This window comes from Falco peregrinus, chromosome 8 (genome assembly GCF_023634155.1).
Source record: "Falco peregrinus isolate bFalPer1 chromosome 8, bFalPer1.pri, whole genome shotgun sequence".
Classification (NCBI taxonomy): domain Eukaryota; kingdom Metazoa; phylum Chordata; class Aves; order Falconiformes; family Falconidae; genus Falco; species Falco peregrinus.
In genome coordinates, this window is record NC_073728.1 from 28,737,234 (window position 1) to 28,753,420 (window position 16,187).

At 39.2% G+C, this 16,187-nt stretch overlaps 1 protein-coding gene across 2 annotated transcripts in view; it reads right to left on the minus strand.

The window, feature by feature from the left end:
• Window positions 1–16,187, minus strand: part of CNTNAP5 (contactin associated protein family member 5) — a 296,701-nt gene that overhangs the window by 53,619 nt on the left and 226,895 nt on the right. For both annotated transcript variants that reach the window (XR_008748523.1, XM_055812801.1), the window contains exon 14: window positions 6,915–7,071. Coding sequence is in view for 1 of the 2 variants with exons in the window: in XM_055812801.1 (XP_055668776.1) it covers window positions 6,915–7,071 (157 nt within the window). In the remaining variant the exon portion in view is untranslated. The remainder of the gene's footprint in view (window positions 1–6,914; window positions 7,072–16,187) is intronic.

The window sequence follows — 16,187 nt, forward strand, 5'->3', positions numbered from 1 at the left end:
TGCACAGAAAGAGGACATAAATTATGCAATATAGTCATGAATAACTAAGCTTGCATTTACTTTTTTAAAAATAAAATTTAAAAAAGATCACAAAATATTTAGGGAGGTTTCCTGAAAATCTATTTTCATTCAAAAAATAGTGCAGTCTTTTGACTAGCTATGATCAGCATTAAAATAAAAATCAGTATCTTCCTGCACCTACCACTGAAGATATCTACAAAAAAAATGAAATGGTGACATTTTAAAGATATCTATTCCACGTCTCTGAAAACTGCATTGCTTATTAGATATTCTGTTATATTGCATGAAGTTCTTTTATAATGAATTTTATGACTGAGTTTTTACTAGTTATATGCCAGTGTCACAGAGAACTTTAGAAGCATAGCTCAACAGTAGAGAAAGAAAAATATTCTAGAACTAATAAAAATCTTCACTTTTATGTTAATGCCTTGAAAACTCAATCAAGTTTCTCTTGAAGCTCAAACAGCACATTTTATGTATTTTATTCTCTCACACATGGGAAAAAAAGTCTTACGTAAGGATATGTATTCTCATGGAGGCAAACACTGAAATAAAACCTATTAGAAAAACATTCTGCCCTTCAGAAAATGTGTTAAAGGCAGGAACAACATACCTATTGTCACAGTTTATTAGCATTATTTCATGGTGGGAAACCAAGGTTTTGGTGAAAAGTCAACACCTCAGATGTTTCAGCTACGAAAAGCAAAAGAGAGATTTGAAGACTCTATGCAGGCCCTCATGGGAGCTAAAGTTTGAGTGTCTTGAATTCCTTGTATTCTTTAAGATGAACTTATTTCAAACTCAATTTCTCACAAATCACCATGATTCCTCTTCTCGTTATGTGGTACACCATGGCAGCCTCTCAAATAGAGCATATTATGCCTCAGAGAGAAGCAAGAGAGCTTCATGTACCTGTACAATAATTTCCTGGAGGCAATGCTGTGGCACTACAAAATCCAAATATATCGGGCTTTGGACAAAACATTTGGAATTTTGCCTGAAGGGGGCTTACGGATCACTTTTAATGTACAAAAGTTTTCAAATAAAAAGTGCTATTTTTTGATAGAAAGCATCTGCACTATGATGTGCACATACATGATTTTGTCTTTTAAGCAAAATTAAAACCTTGTTAGATTCATTGGTTTTGCATTTGTTCCTGGAGCTAGTTTTTACTTATATGTATTTTAATTTAGCAGTTCACATACACTTAAAACCAAATTATATTTGGTTTTCCACAGCTGCTTCTCAGGTTAGCCAAAACCACTACCTTATGTCTCCTAGCAGGTTTCACATAGCACTCTGTGACCACTTCCAGCCAAGCATGCCTTGGGTACCACTCTATACTCTTGCTTTTCAGCACTGAGAACTAGGGGTGGGCCCTGAGGGATGATGCTTCTTGGCCAGGAATGTAAGTTAAGTCCAGATTTCACAAAAATCAAAGCAGGTTTTATCTCTTTCCTGAAAGGAGTCCTGTAGAAACTGTATAAATAAATTAATAATCTCGGGAAACAGACCTTCTGCTTACCTGACTTGGCACCCAATTCATCACAAATTCAGGTGGAAGTCTGAACGCTTTTCAGAGGGTGGAAAGCACCTTCAACAGAGATGTTTCTCTGAGCTCTGCATACAGGGTAGCATCAATTTGTACTTCCCACAAGCAAAAGCGAAACAAAACAAATCCAATAATGCCTTTTAAATTAAATCACTGCAACATTTTTAGTTATGGGTATTAAATACAGTTGGATGTCATCTGTTTACCCATGTCTGAAGATTAATGTCTGTATCTACCCAAAAGACTTCCTCAATAAACTTTGACTCATGTTGCACATCAAAGAAATGCTCTATGTATGGGAGTAGGGGGCAAAGGAGAAAAAGAAGAAAAAAATTTGCTGCAAGTGCAGCAATGCTAAAGGTGATAGTGCAGCAACTAGATATTTTAACATGTAGCACAGGTACCTTACTTGTAAATGACAACTATTTTGTAACATTGTAACATGAGGCTATTTTTCTTCCTCCTGGCTACTAATAAAAGCATGCTCAAAAAAATCTCACTCTATGGTATCCTAACAGTGTAAGGCATCATAAACTGGTAATCTCTAGGTAGCTCTTTCCATATTTTTTCTAACAGATGGTAGAGCACTGGTGCCATTAAACATAATTTCTTCTCATATGATCCCCTATTGGTATGTTTTCTTCTTGTACATTAATGGGGTACTCTGGTGGGGTCTGAGCCTCAGTAGCTCAGATATTCAGTATGGATTTTCATGAATACAGCACATTTGGGGAAAAGATTACTATCATCATCAGATGTCAATGAACTGCATGAGGAAGCGGTCAGTGAAACAGGCTTCCATCAGAAAGTTTTGAGCCTTGTGTAGGACATACCACGAATAATCCAAAGGAATACATTTTAATTGCCATCTTACCCACCAGCTGCATCCAAAAGTGCTTTACTGGCTACAGTAATATAAACTCACAATAAAGAAAAAAAAACCAGCAGCAGAAGGGGACACACCTACTAGTTGAAGGCAAGATGTGGTGGCTATTTTTTGCTGAATTAGAGAAGATGTAAAAGAAAGAGTTTGGTAATGATAGTAATGAACTGATTCTTGACACCTCAGGGGCCTGCTACAGTCAGCTCTCTGCAGGCAGCTTTTCCAGTTTGTTGACAAATGCAGTCACGAAGGCAGATATCTAAGACAGCTCTATACAGGCCAGGTCACCTCCGGCAGGGTTTATTTATGAGCTCACAGGCTCCGTGGAGTTGTCTGCGCTGCTTCTGGGGGAATGGATTCTGTGCAGGATAGTGGCTGAGCAAACAGAACCTGTCAGATCTGGGCTCGTCAGTGGCTGGGTTTCTCTGCCCTGCTCTCCTAGCCACTCCAGTTTTAGCATCCTGGCTCTGACACAGCTTGGCATAAATATAGTTTGTCCAAAGAGGGCTTCACTCACTTCTGCGCGGCTTTGCTTCTCCTTGAACAAAGCTGATGTACTCAGTATATCTCTGGGAGCCAAAGTGGGTCTGACAATAGTAACATCCCCCCTCCCTTTCCCCTCTTCCCCTTCTTTTCATGTCCTGGGGCTTCCTTGTTGCTTGCAGTACCCCAAAGGCACAGGAAAGAGGTGGATGCGTATTACGCTGGCAATGGAAAAACTCAAAGGCTCAGTTCCCCACTGAAGAAGGCTGTTCTGGAAGATGAAAGAAGGGGATACTCTTAAAGTCTGAATAGTAAGACAGGAGAATAGAAATAAAAGATGGCCAATCAGCTACTGCTTGGAGGCAACACTGTCCACCACACTGCTGAGATGCCTGAGCTTCCTGTACAAAATGACTTCCAGCGATGCTGTTATTTCTGCACAAAATAAAAAGCTGTAGATTTCTCCAAATTCACAGATTTTCTTGGTGAATGCAATCAGTAAGAAATAGGTTTGGTTTGATGATTGACTTCAATTACGTGTTTACATTTGAAGTGGGAAATGGATTCCAGAGAGACCAAAGCAGCAAACGGACTTCAGGACAGTCATGTGCCACCATGGCATGAAAGAGGTTCCTCCCATTTAAATGAAAGGTTTGGTGAGCAGCAAGACTGTCATTGCCAAGGCAAGAAAATTTTGCTTGAAGTGAAAGACAACCTGGAACAGGTATTTAAGGATCCAAAGGATTTCTACAATGGGCTTAAAATAATGCAACCCTTTCTGCATTTCAGAAATGCTTTATTCTCTAGATCACTGTAATACCTTTCCCCAGTAACACCTGCATCAGGAATGCACCTTCTGTTTGAAACAGGACATATCTTTTGAAAGACAATTGCAAACCTGTCTCATCTATACATAACTTGTCCCAACAGTTAACAGTTATCAGTGTTGGGGAAGGGAAAGAGAGAGAAAGAAAACATTTTCTGAACGAGATTTAGCTTCAGCTTGCAGCCACTGGATTTCTACCAATGTCCCACCCACTAGGCAAGGGCTTTCAACAGCCAGGAAATCCCTCTTTTTTGGAGGCATGCATAACTAACCTACAGGCAAGTCACATTTAACACCTTTCCAGATCCCTTGCTTAGGCCAGGGTGACAACTTATGCCTCTGCTCCCTCAGCAGAGGTCTTCTCCCATTCTCCAGCAAATTCCATGAATTCTGCAGACAGAATTCACTGTCATCACACTGCAGAGTTTGGAACTATGGTGAGGAGCTGGGTCGAAAGGATACTTTTCACCAGAACGCTTTAATAAAAATAAAGGTGAAAAATACAAAAGCCTTCCCCATATAGCATGCAACCAATTATATTCCTGTTCATCTGGCCAGCATAACTTCAGGGGGACTAACTTGGCATCAAGCAACAACCCAGAGACAGCAGCTGGCTCAAGCGTCTGCTTAGATATCATTTAAAGGTCAGCATGCCCAGAAGTGCATATTGTATGCTGCCAAACACCTGGCTCAGGACTTTTTTTAGGCCTGTTTTATCTTGTTTTCCATTTCTTTTGCTACTCTGACAAATTAGTAGCTGCTTCTGCACCCAAGACTTAGTCTAGGGAAACCAAATCAAAGCAAAATCCTAAGCCTGTCTCCTCTTCAGAAGGACGCTCCAGCTATTGTCCTGAGTTCCCACCTTGGAGCTGCAGTGAGCAGTCTGATTTATTTAACAGGAATGAAAATGATTTTCTGGTTTTCCACTCTGTAGCACCCATTTTATTTCATGCTAAGGCAAATAAATGCATCTACTGCTGTCTTGCTCCTTCCACTATAATGTATAGCAGGTTAAAGTCACAGTTCAGGTATCAGCAGGTTTCAGATTCAAATGCTCATTATATATCAGGGGGTCGGTGTTTTAGCAGAGAATCACAAAAACAATCTTCAAAAGGCATAAAATTTCTTATGTTTAAAAACACTTTTTAAAGGTCAGGGGGGTTCTAGCTTTTAAAAAGGCAACCTGCAATTTAGAATACTATCAAAGTCCAAATTTCAAACATTAAAAAACAAAACAGAACACCTGAACCCCCAAACCAGCAAACAGTAGGCAGCTTAGCTGCGGAAACTTCTATGCATGTCCTGTTATTATAATGAAATTATGAGAAAGTAGCTCTGTGAGCTGCCAAGCTAATGAAGCATGATTTCCAACATCACTCTCCCATGAGGGTTTTCCAAAATCTAATAAAAGTGTACGCTTCCTTAACTTCCTTCTTGTGAGTTTTAATTGGCTTTTTCCCCTCAGCTCGGCATAAATTTTCATAGAATGTGTAATTTCTAATACTTTTGAGATTTCTCCTTCAGTTAAAGATGTTTGAAATGCGTCTGCTTGTCCAAAATCATTGGGTGTGGGGGGAAAATGGAGTTAAACACATACAACATAACTTGCTTAGGTCTCATTTCCTTAGGAGACTCAGCTGAAATATTCTAAAACTTCATTCAGCTTCCACCCTGCGCTGGTTTGCACAACCTAGTGGTGCACCGCCCTGCCGTCTCAAACTACACCACCAGTGGCCCACCACATAACACACCCTGTTCCGCTTCAGTAGTAGCTCACCAAAAAGCAAAATGTAGATTATGAAAAGAGCCAAGCACCAGTAAAACCAGATGCTTTTGCTGCTCCTGTGCGAACCTCACCCAAGTGCACCTGATAACCAAACATTAAGGAAAAGAGAGATTAACATGCACAGCCAGGCCCTGCTATACTAATCGCATTCATAAACCAATACTTACATAAATATCTTCCCAAAGATATCCCCTTACAGCTATGATTTTTGAAAGTGAATAGTGACCCCAGGGATATAAAGGGTCCAAGCAAGCGATCGCACTGTCTGGAAATCAAGCAACCAGAAAAGCCTGAATTTCTGAATTTTTTATTTGTTTCAAGACCCCTTACACCTCCTTTCTACTCATTCTCTTTTAAGTGAAGGTTTCACAGGGATAATTTGGACACTATTTCAAACACAGTAGCCTATTACAGCGATACATTTCTTGTCTACTTCCATTATTCCTAATTTCTGAACTACTCAAGGTTATGGTATCTTCTTTCGGAGAAAGGGCAGCAGCTCCTATCAGTGAATGGTCCAGAAGGGAGAGAGGGTGAAGCAGAGTTTTCACATATATTTTCACAGTGTTTCAAACTGTACTTTCAACAACTCTAGCTGGTGTTCCTATTCCCTCCAACACAAGTATGGAATTAATTGGAATGTTCACCAGCTAGTCTTAGCTGAGTCTCTGAAGGTGCAGAGAATGAGCGAAGGTTGTAAGGTGGCCTTCACAAATTCATGGGGTGTTGGGGCACAAATTCATGGGGTGTCAGAGCCCAAGGAAGGCTCTGAACGTTCATGCTCTAAGTTTAAAACTTCCTATGGCGACCAAACCAACATCTACAGAAGCCAAAGGAAGTCTTTCTATTGACTTCAAAAAGCTTGAGACCCAACGTAAAAGAAAATTAAGGCACATACAGATATATTGTTTCACAATAAACCCACAAGTCTTTCTCATAGTACATATTTCTTGTTCTTAAGCTGTCTGTACCTGAATTTTGCTGTCTCTGCCTGAATTTTCTGTCTGATGTATACTCATGCACCAACCTCCTAGAGCCTTTATTCATGCAATGCTCCAATTGAATCAATGGAAATTTTAAAACAAATAAAATGACTTAATTTGGCATTCGACAACAAAGAATTTTTGAACACAACCCATCCCAGCAACCTTCTTCGGCCAGATATGTTGTCTTTGGTTCAAATAAGAAATGTAAGACGAAATCAGGAGTCCAAATTCTAGTTTGACTTTCATTCTCATTTGATCATACTCAAGCCATTCAAGCTTCCGGAGCTGTGCATCAGGAAAAGATTTAAGCCTCCTTGCCCTACTTTCTATCCCCAGCTCTCACACAGGCACTACTATACACATGTTAAAATTATTACCATTCTTCTCTATCTGCGTCACAGTTGCAAAAATATCTCATATCCAGACAACTTTCTTCCAGTCCACACGCACACTGTTGAATGCCCGGAAGAGATCCTCCCCAGTAAAGATGCTTTTCATTGGCACGGCCAACCCACCAAGCAAATGGCATTCCATCTGGATGAAAGGGAAAAAGAGGGGGAAAGAAGAGAAAAAGAGAGAGAAAGAGAACTTGATAAGCAAATTGGATTTTCCTGAGAATGAGACAGAGAATGGAGGTGGACATGTTAAATAATACTGAAAGAAAAAAGGTGAACTACAGACCAAGTAACAATCCATAAACTTTGCCCAAGGTCTATTTTATGGAATACACATTGAGAAAGCAACAGCTCTATGGTAATCCCATTTGGTTTGAGGAACAGATGTTTTCCCCATAGGGATCACATGCCAATCACCCATCAGAACTTTGGTGCATTTCAGCTGCAAAGACATTTGACATATGAAACCAGCCCCACTGTCTGCACCAGCTGTGTCCAGTGTTTTTGTATGATGCTAGAGAGGAGACCTGATCACTGAAGGAGTTTAAAAACAGTTCTCCTGCCACGACTTGTACTGCACAGCTGTCTTGAACCATCAAGTGTTGACCAAGGACCTCTTGCACGGGCAACCAGTTATGAAGGAGACTCTAAATCTTACATCAGGATTTTTTACCTTAAGACTCAACAGAAAAATCTTCAAAAACAACTCGTGGACACACCTATTACTAAGGGCTTAATACAGTTCCTCTCAAAACTGACCAGAATTGACATCAGTTTCTAAGGGAGCAGGACCATGGATTTTAATGTGTTCTGCAAGTGTGGAATTTGCAAATGCAAAGCTCCATAAGATACTAAACCATCCAAGTGTAACGATTCAGGTAGGGCATAAGTGGGGAAAAAGATTTCCCTACTTGGGAATTAATTTGTCTCTTTGAAGTTATTTTCTGTCTACAGGAGCTTTAAGATCTATATATAAACCAAGATAGGTTTTGTTTACATTTCATAATCTGTTATACATCAAGCATTAAATATTAACAGTCAGATACAATAAGCATATTCAGATGTAATGAAATCCACGGATTAACATTTTGCCAAGACTGACTTTGTCTTCCAGCTTAGATAACTTTTTCATTGACTTCTTAATCCTTTGAAATGTAATCACTTACACACACAGGTAGATGGTAAGATTTAGCAAAATCGACATATCATGACTTTTAATCAAAGGAGCTTGGAAAAATAAACTGCACTGCTAACGTAGAAAAATGTATCAATTTATTCTTCTGCTTTACTAACATTATTAGTAGGGAGTACTCCTCATTACACAAAGAAGGAAGTCTAAAATGTAAAATGTAATCAAGGTTAACTGTAGAGTGTGAGGGACTAATTAAAATTAGTTTTAGAATCACTTGCCAAAATTAATTCATATTTGTTTTCCTTCTAAGCTTAGACTGCTTAACTGTAAATTCATGAAAAAAGGAAAATAAAAATAGGAAGAGTAACTCCATTCTCATGATGCCAACAATTAAGACGTGACGAATTTGGCCAATACCCAGTGGTACTCATTAGAAAAACACAATTCAAGACCATCTAAGGATTCATCTTACAAAAATGTACGCAATCATTTTAGCTGTCATATTATTGTCAACACATTTATGTTTTCTTTTCAGCTGATTTTCTTGCAGAAGATTGCTGCAGCCAGTGAAACCAGTCTATACGATATTATTGGGAAATTACTTGGTAAAGCTTGGAATAGTAATGTTAATTGAATAAAAGGGTGATTTGTCTAGGAGTTGAAATAGATATTATACAGAAGTGCTTAATCTAATTTTAAAAGTGCCCATTCTGGAAAAAATATTTAGATAAAGACAAATCCTTCGGGCCATCAGCAGTTAATGGTATTCATTAATCAAATTCAACCTGTGTCAGATTCTTTTGGCAGAAATCATTATACACTTAAACATAACAGTGAAATAAGCAATCATTCACATGAATTAAGAGTAAGTAGTTTTCTGATGTCTTTTTCAGATCTGTTGTTATTTGTTTTATCGAGCAATACCAAGCAAACACATACACATTCAGATTTATGATATAGACTGGGGAAGTGGTAGAAGCACCACAGTTTGAGTCATTTACAACTAAATTAAATACAGTGCTAAAAAATAGAGCATTCAACATTATAAGAAGCAATCTTAGATTGTCAAGGGAACAGACTATAAAAAAAGAGTGTCATTTCAAAAATTCTATTTATTAGGCAGAGTTCTGCCACCCTTTACTCAAGATGACCGAATTTTTCTCCCTAACTAGTCCCTTAGAAATCAATTGTAGTATTAAGGAAAATTATGCCCTGATTCTTCAACTGTTTTCCATGTGCTTAATTTTTAACACATGAGAAATCACAGAGCTACTCAGCAAAGCTCTTAAATCTAAGGTACTTCAGCAATGTCTGAAGTGTTTAGGAATTACTGAAACATATATTGTATGTCATATATCTGTAATGCTGAAGTAATTCAATATTTCACTACCAGTGCCAATCAGTCTATCCCTGAGTTCTTTCCATAAAGTTTACATTGTCATACACTGGCAGAGTGGGAGGGTGTCTTGCACCGAGACCAAGTTTGGCCAACAGCTATTGGTTAAGATCCTTTCTTCTAAGCCTGTAGATCTGTTGCATTATCTTCACTTTGGTAATCATGGTATTATCATTTTTTCAAAGCATTATCAATTCTCTACCACCTGAAAATAAATTAATTTCCTTTCTGTGGCAAAGCCACAGAGTCAATTACGTTAATCAAGGAATTAACATGGCCCAATAAACTAATGCTTACACAGGTCAGTGGAATTCCTCTTTAAAATTTCTAAGCTAAAATGCCATTTAATAAAAAGTGCTAGTAATTCTTCAGTTTGTGCTTACACTGTACCTAATAATACATTATTTAGTCAAACAGCGTACAAATAAAAGTATTATTTTCCATGCAGTTTTGTCTATTTAGAACTGGAAAAAAAAAAACCAAACCACTATAATATTAAAGTTGTCTTTGAACTTCATATTATGGTTCCGAAGGACAATATGTGTGAAAAAAATCCCAAAGCAAGCAAAGCAAACAAGCCCCAAGTGACTGAATTCACCAGTAAAAGAAGAGAGACTGGTTTCTTTCAAGTAATTTTCTCCTGTACTGTGAAGCCTTTGGAAGGTTTTAATTTTGATAATAAAATCCCCCAAAAAAGCAAATTCTTTTTACTTTTTGCAGAGGATAATAACCCTTTCTGTGATGATGCTGTCTGGAAGCCTCTAGAAACAGCTGTGATATTTACATCACTTTTTTCACTATAATTTAATATGTTCTCAAATAAAAGAACCGAGCAGGCAGAGAGTATTTTATATCAAACCAAGTACTGCTACTCGTTCACACTACCAGGCACAGGCTGCAGAAAGGAAGGGTGGCACAAGTGTCTTGAAAGGAATAAATAAGGGGTCTCATCTTCAGCTGATGATGTTTCCCTCTACTGTCTCCACAGGCTAGGCTTTTCTGGTCTGACTGGTCTCTTCAAAAGCTACCGTGCGTAGCCAAGTAAGACTTTGGAAAACCTAGCATATACAATATAATATGGACAAGAACTCAGTTTTTCCCCATCCAGCACAGAAAAGTAGGCTCCTTTCAGATGACAGTTCTCCAGCAGATCTCCAATAGCTGCTCTATCAATGGGCACAACTGAACTGCTCATCGTTAGCTCTCAGTATGAAATCTGTTTCAACAGAAGCAAGGCTGGCACAGACCGCGCAGTTCGCAAGCACAGAGGCTGAGGACTATGAAGAGAATAGCAGACACAGAGAGGTTGTTTCCAGCGATCCGTAGGACGTGATGCAGACTGAGATCAAATTCACCTGCAATGCATATCTGGCTCTTCTAGTGACAAGAATGGCTGAAGATTTATTCAGTGTCCCTCTACCTGCTTACAAGAAAATGTCTGTCCTCTTAAATCTCCCTTGTACTGATAGTTCTCTCATTTTCTGTATTAGAAGGCATTGACGTTGCTAGCAATACAAGTTATATTTAAAGGTTTTAGGCTTGTTCATGTTTTAAAGGGCAGATATTTTTTTCAAAGATTATTTGTATAGGCACTCAGAAGCTGGAGGAGGGGGAGAAGCCGCATACCCCAACAGCATTTAGGACTAAATTACTATGTATATAAATGCCAGGCAACTTCTTTGGACTCAGTTTACCTTTATATAGGCAGAAATTCTTAGCACTGGCTTTGGCATTTATACAACGAGTTAAAACAAAGGCATGCATTTTTAACAGTATTAGAGTTAAAAGATTTGTCAAGATTTTCCTGCATAATTTCCTAGGTGGTTCTTGTTATTGTAACAAACAAAAATCTAATGATGGAAGTATAACAAGATCAACTGGATCCCTTGTTAAAACTCCTGTGCTGTATAAACCTAAAGTCTAACCCAGTAATTACACACCCATAAAACAAGTAAGGCTTTTGGGGTGCCCAAGTACCGAAACAGGTCAATTACAGGTCTTTTCCAGCACCACAGCAAGTCTATTTATTTGTATCGGTCTGTTGAAACTCTGAAACCATATTGCATTGAAACAGCATCCTCTTGGCAGTCTTCATGTTCAGGTTTTCTCCAAAATCAGAGTTAAGCAGAACTGAATTTATTAAATATTACATCTATACATCTTACTGATGAAAATGTAGATTAATTTACACCTATGCTGTTTACTCTTAAAAGGATTCACATATCAAGAGATAGCGAAAAGTGGGAAAATATTGATTGTAGAATTGCACAAAGCAATTGAAGCCAATTCTTTGCTACTGCACTCAAAAATGTAAAATATCTGTTTGCACTCACCACATCAGCAATATCAAATCCTGCAGATGGCTCACCTGATACGTTGCTCATTATGTGAAACAAGCAGTTGGCAGATTTTTTTTTATACATGTATCTGTACATACACACACACACAGAGGTATATGAGGCAATTTCAACCTGAATGACTCTGGAGGCCAATTCAGAGTACAAATTATGATCTCAGCTAACTCATTGTTAAAAGGCTCTTGAAGAAGTGGAGAAAGGCATAAGAGACTGAGAACAAGGGAAAACTGTGACTCAGTATTTCTTTGTAAGAGTTTCCCAAGGTTTTGTTTTCTCATGCTTGATTTTTTTTTTCCATCACAACATTTTTCTACCCATTTTAATAAGAATTTTAAACATTAAACTGAAGTAAAACCAAATGTTTACCCCTCCTTTTCAACAGGAAAAAAAAATCTACTTTTGATAAATCAAAGTGTTTACAATTGTTCTGAACAAAATTATGGACAAACTGGAGAAATATTCCATGTTTAGTGGATAACAAAAATTTAATATATTGCTAGAGTCTGTTTGCTCAGTGAAGAGGTCTATGGTATCAATGACGTGGAATTTGTATTGGTTTAAACGACAGCTCACACCTCCGGGAGAATACGCTAGCAAAGCAGGGTGAACTCAGGCTGTGCTGCATTAACCAGTTTGTGCTACCCATTTTTTGAAGTGGATGCTGAGATTTATCAGTGAAAAAAAGTTGTTCTTCAGTTTACAGCCCCCAGCAAGGGTCTCACGGTTCTGCCCCAGCCAGAGGAAAGTCACACCCACCCTCCAAGGTGGCAGGCTCTCTGCACTTCGCAAAAAAAACCCTGCTTTTAGCTCAAGATCAGGTTACCCTGAAAAAAATTAATACATGTAATATGGACCAGGGGAAAAAATGAGAATCCCCAGTGGCACAGTTCCTTTGAACATTATTCATTGACTGAGCCACCAAGTCATCCAGTTGTTTTTGTACCATACTACTCTGCTTCCATGCGGACACACTTGTTTTATGCCTGGCTCTTCTCTTTTCAGTACAGCTATAATGACCATCTAACACTTCCTGCCTTTTACTCAATACGTTCCCTACGGCAATCGTGCAACTCAGTTTTGTTGTCTTTTTTTCTTTCTTAAAACTGTAGCCCACACACCGCTGCCCTATTTTTTGAGATGACAAACATGACTGTGTTGAAAATCAAGCTGGTCAAATGCTGCAGCAAGACAGGAGTACAGAGCAGCAATGGTGCCGGTCAGTGTTATTAAGATTTGCACTGAAATTGATTTCAATTTCTGGTCAGATCCTGTAACCCTTATTCAGAGCTGTTAGCCAAAAGTGAAGTACTTCTGCTAATGCCAGTGAACCTACTCCCTGGGAAAATGTTACTTAGTCACAAAGTCTGTCCCTCATTTCAAAATTATTTTGTTAAGTGTGGTGAGGAAAAGGGTAAAGACAGACAGTACTTTGCTGACACTTTCTTTCTCATTACTCAGCTTTGCTGCCAAGGTGCAGTGCTTTTGTACAGGGTCTCTAGCTGAAGTAATTGCTTAAAAAAAGACAAGACAAAAACATGCAGCAGCATTTGTCTGCATCTCTTCCTCTTAAGCAAAGAAACTGCATCACCCACTGAAGCAGCTGTTATCATGGTGTGCTTTGGTCTTCCTGAAGTTGCTAAGATATTCTCACAAATGAGAATGGGCAGAAAGAGGGAAATAAACATGGAACTTCTCTTCTTCTAGGCTTAACAGGAGGGTAATGAGCAGAACTGCTGAGCTGCAATGACAGTTGTGCTATCGCACACTAACAGCAAAAGCAGCATCAACCCTTTGTGAGACAGATTTGAGGATGGGCATAAGGATTTCAGACCCAAACACTTCTATACACTGAGGAAATTTAAATCTACATGCAAACTAAAATTTTATGCCTCATGAATGTCTTTGCTGAAGGCCAAAGAAGGCTGAAAAAATTATGAGTACTTGCATTCTCCTCTGCCAGCTCAGGCTGGGTTGTTTTCTCAATAAATTTCTGGCCAAGTGACAAGTTTCCTGAAAGATGCAAGTGGGACTCCAGCCAACAACAGAAACTATGGGAACAGCTGAAGACATGCAGGTTAGAAAGAAAAAGCAACAACAACAAACCGACCCAAACCCCAAAAATGCAAAGAAGATTACAGCTTTTAAGGACGAATGACTGAACAGAGAAAATATCATCTTTGAATCCTCAGGAGTTTTGCTGAAGATGGACTGGGTATCCTACTCTGTTGAAACATAAAAAGGTAGCTTATTTCCTTTATCTCCTGCATTCCAGCCTAGCTTCACTCCAAATATGTCCCTCTTGTGTTCAACTCCTTTCCCTCATTCCAACCTTTCCCATTTTCTCTGTTTAACCTAACTCCTCCAGGTAAATTCAGTTAAACAAGCCCTGCATTGCCTTAGCAGTTAGGTCTATGGCATTGACGTGTGTTCTGCCACATCCTTGCTCTGTTCTGGGACCAGAAACTTATCAGTGGCCTGGACTGAATTGCAAGTGAACGATAATCATGGATAGGCCACAGTAGTCTCCAGCATGACCCTGCCTGGGCCAAAGGAGCAGGTCCTGCTCAGCAGATGTCTGGACATTTTTTGCTGTGTCATAGGTATAGCCAGTTAGAGTGATGGCAGTAAGACGATGCCATCATTTGTTGAACCCACATTGCTCATGAAGCTCCTATGTGTTCATTCTTATCCTCTCACCAGTACCATCTCGCCCATTTCCACTGGAAGGTCATCTCCTGCAGTGGCTCAATACAGTGCACATGACAATGGACTTTTGTTCTTAATCAGTTCTTCTGTGTAAATATAAAAATAGTTTGTGACAGTAAATAGTAGCAAGTGTTGAAGTAATGGATTCATAAACAGAAGATAAACCAGATCATGTCATTCCAGTTCTTGAGAAAATGCCATGGGATACTGAAGGATCATACATAATTAAGTCCCGGGATTCTCTGCATCTGCAGCAGACCAACACTCCTCAGTGGCTCTCTGGGGACTGAGAAGGACAGCAAGAGTGACATGTGCAGCCAACCTGCGCGCAGCTAGTACCACAGCCCCATCCACCCACGCCCTGCTGAAGTGTTATCCACACTACATTACAGCCTCACTGGTCGAGGTGGCCTTGTTTTAGATCATCAAATACCACATGGACTGGAGGAAAGCATGGGAGAGATGAGTGAGTTTGTAAGTTTAGACACATCATATGCTCTTCTTCAGTAATTTCTTTTTAAAGTGTTTTATAAGAGATGTGAAAGGCCTACAGGGTAGACTGCTGAACTAATGCACTTTATAAACTACCGTAAGGTGAAAAGAGTAGTTTAATCACAGAAGTTTTTGTTCTTAAATGCTATTTCACTTTTCATAGAGGAAAGTAATTTCAGAGCTGAGAAATAACATCACTGAGGACAGAGGGAAATAGTTGAAGACTATGAAGACTATGAATGGTGTATCAAACTGTAAACCAAACATTTCCCCACAAGAAAACTAAGTATTCAACTTTTATTCACTGAAATGTCAAAGTGAAACAACAACTATTACGGAACTGTAAAAACTACATTAAGAGCAACTGTCCCAGGAAAGAGTGCCAGGAAAAAAACACTTTGAAGCTCATTCATTCACTATTATTTACCAGGGATAAAAAAGGCCATATCCAGCAAGTGGTATAAAAGCATCTGGCTCCAGCAAAATCAGGGTAATCATGCTGATTTTCACTCACTGCACAGGCTTTTCACAGAAGGCCAGAATGGTTGAGGCTGGAGGGGACCTCTGGAGACTGTCTAGTCTAGCCTTCTGCTCCAAACTGTCCTGAAACAAATTTGTGTTGTAAGAATTCCTTAAATAAAACTCTGTGGCTGTCACTGGGACAGATAAAAGCACCATCTGCAGGTATGCAGTGACTGAAATAAAGGCCTGAAGGAACTATTTTTAAAGGGTGCAAAAAAAGGAAAAGTAATTCTATATTTGATCAATATACTCTTGAAAGATCCATCATGACAGCTCAGGATCTTGGGATACAGCGTGGATGAAGAGAAACCAAGGGACCCTACCTGCAGCACTTGCACTTCATGCACTCAGTGTGGTGCAGGGTGGAGCCCCTAGGTCTGCACTGCTCCCAGGCTCACGTACCCTCACCTGCTTACCAGCCTGAGCCCTTCCATCGACAGATTCCACAAAAAGCCAGCTCTACAGCCTAGCCTAATGGTAGTCTGGAAGCCAGGGCATAACTCAGAGCAGGCTGCACAAGTTTATGGACAGAAGTCAACTGGAGTAAAGTCAAGTGGAATTAATACAAGGCTTAATCCATTTCTTGCAGGAACCCATGAAAGGTTTGTTGGATCATGCCCACAGCAAAATACAATTTGAAAAACTAGAAA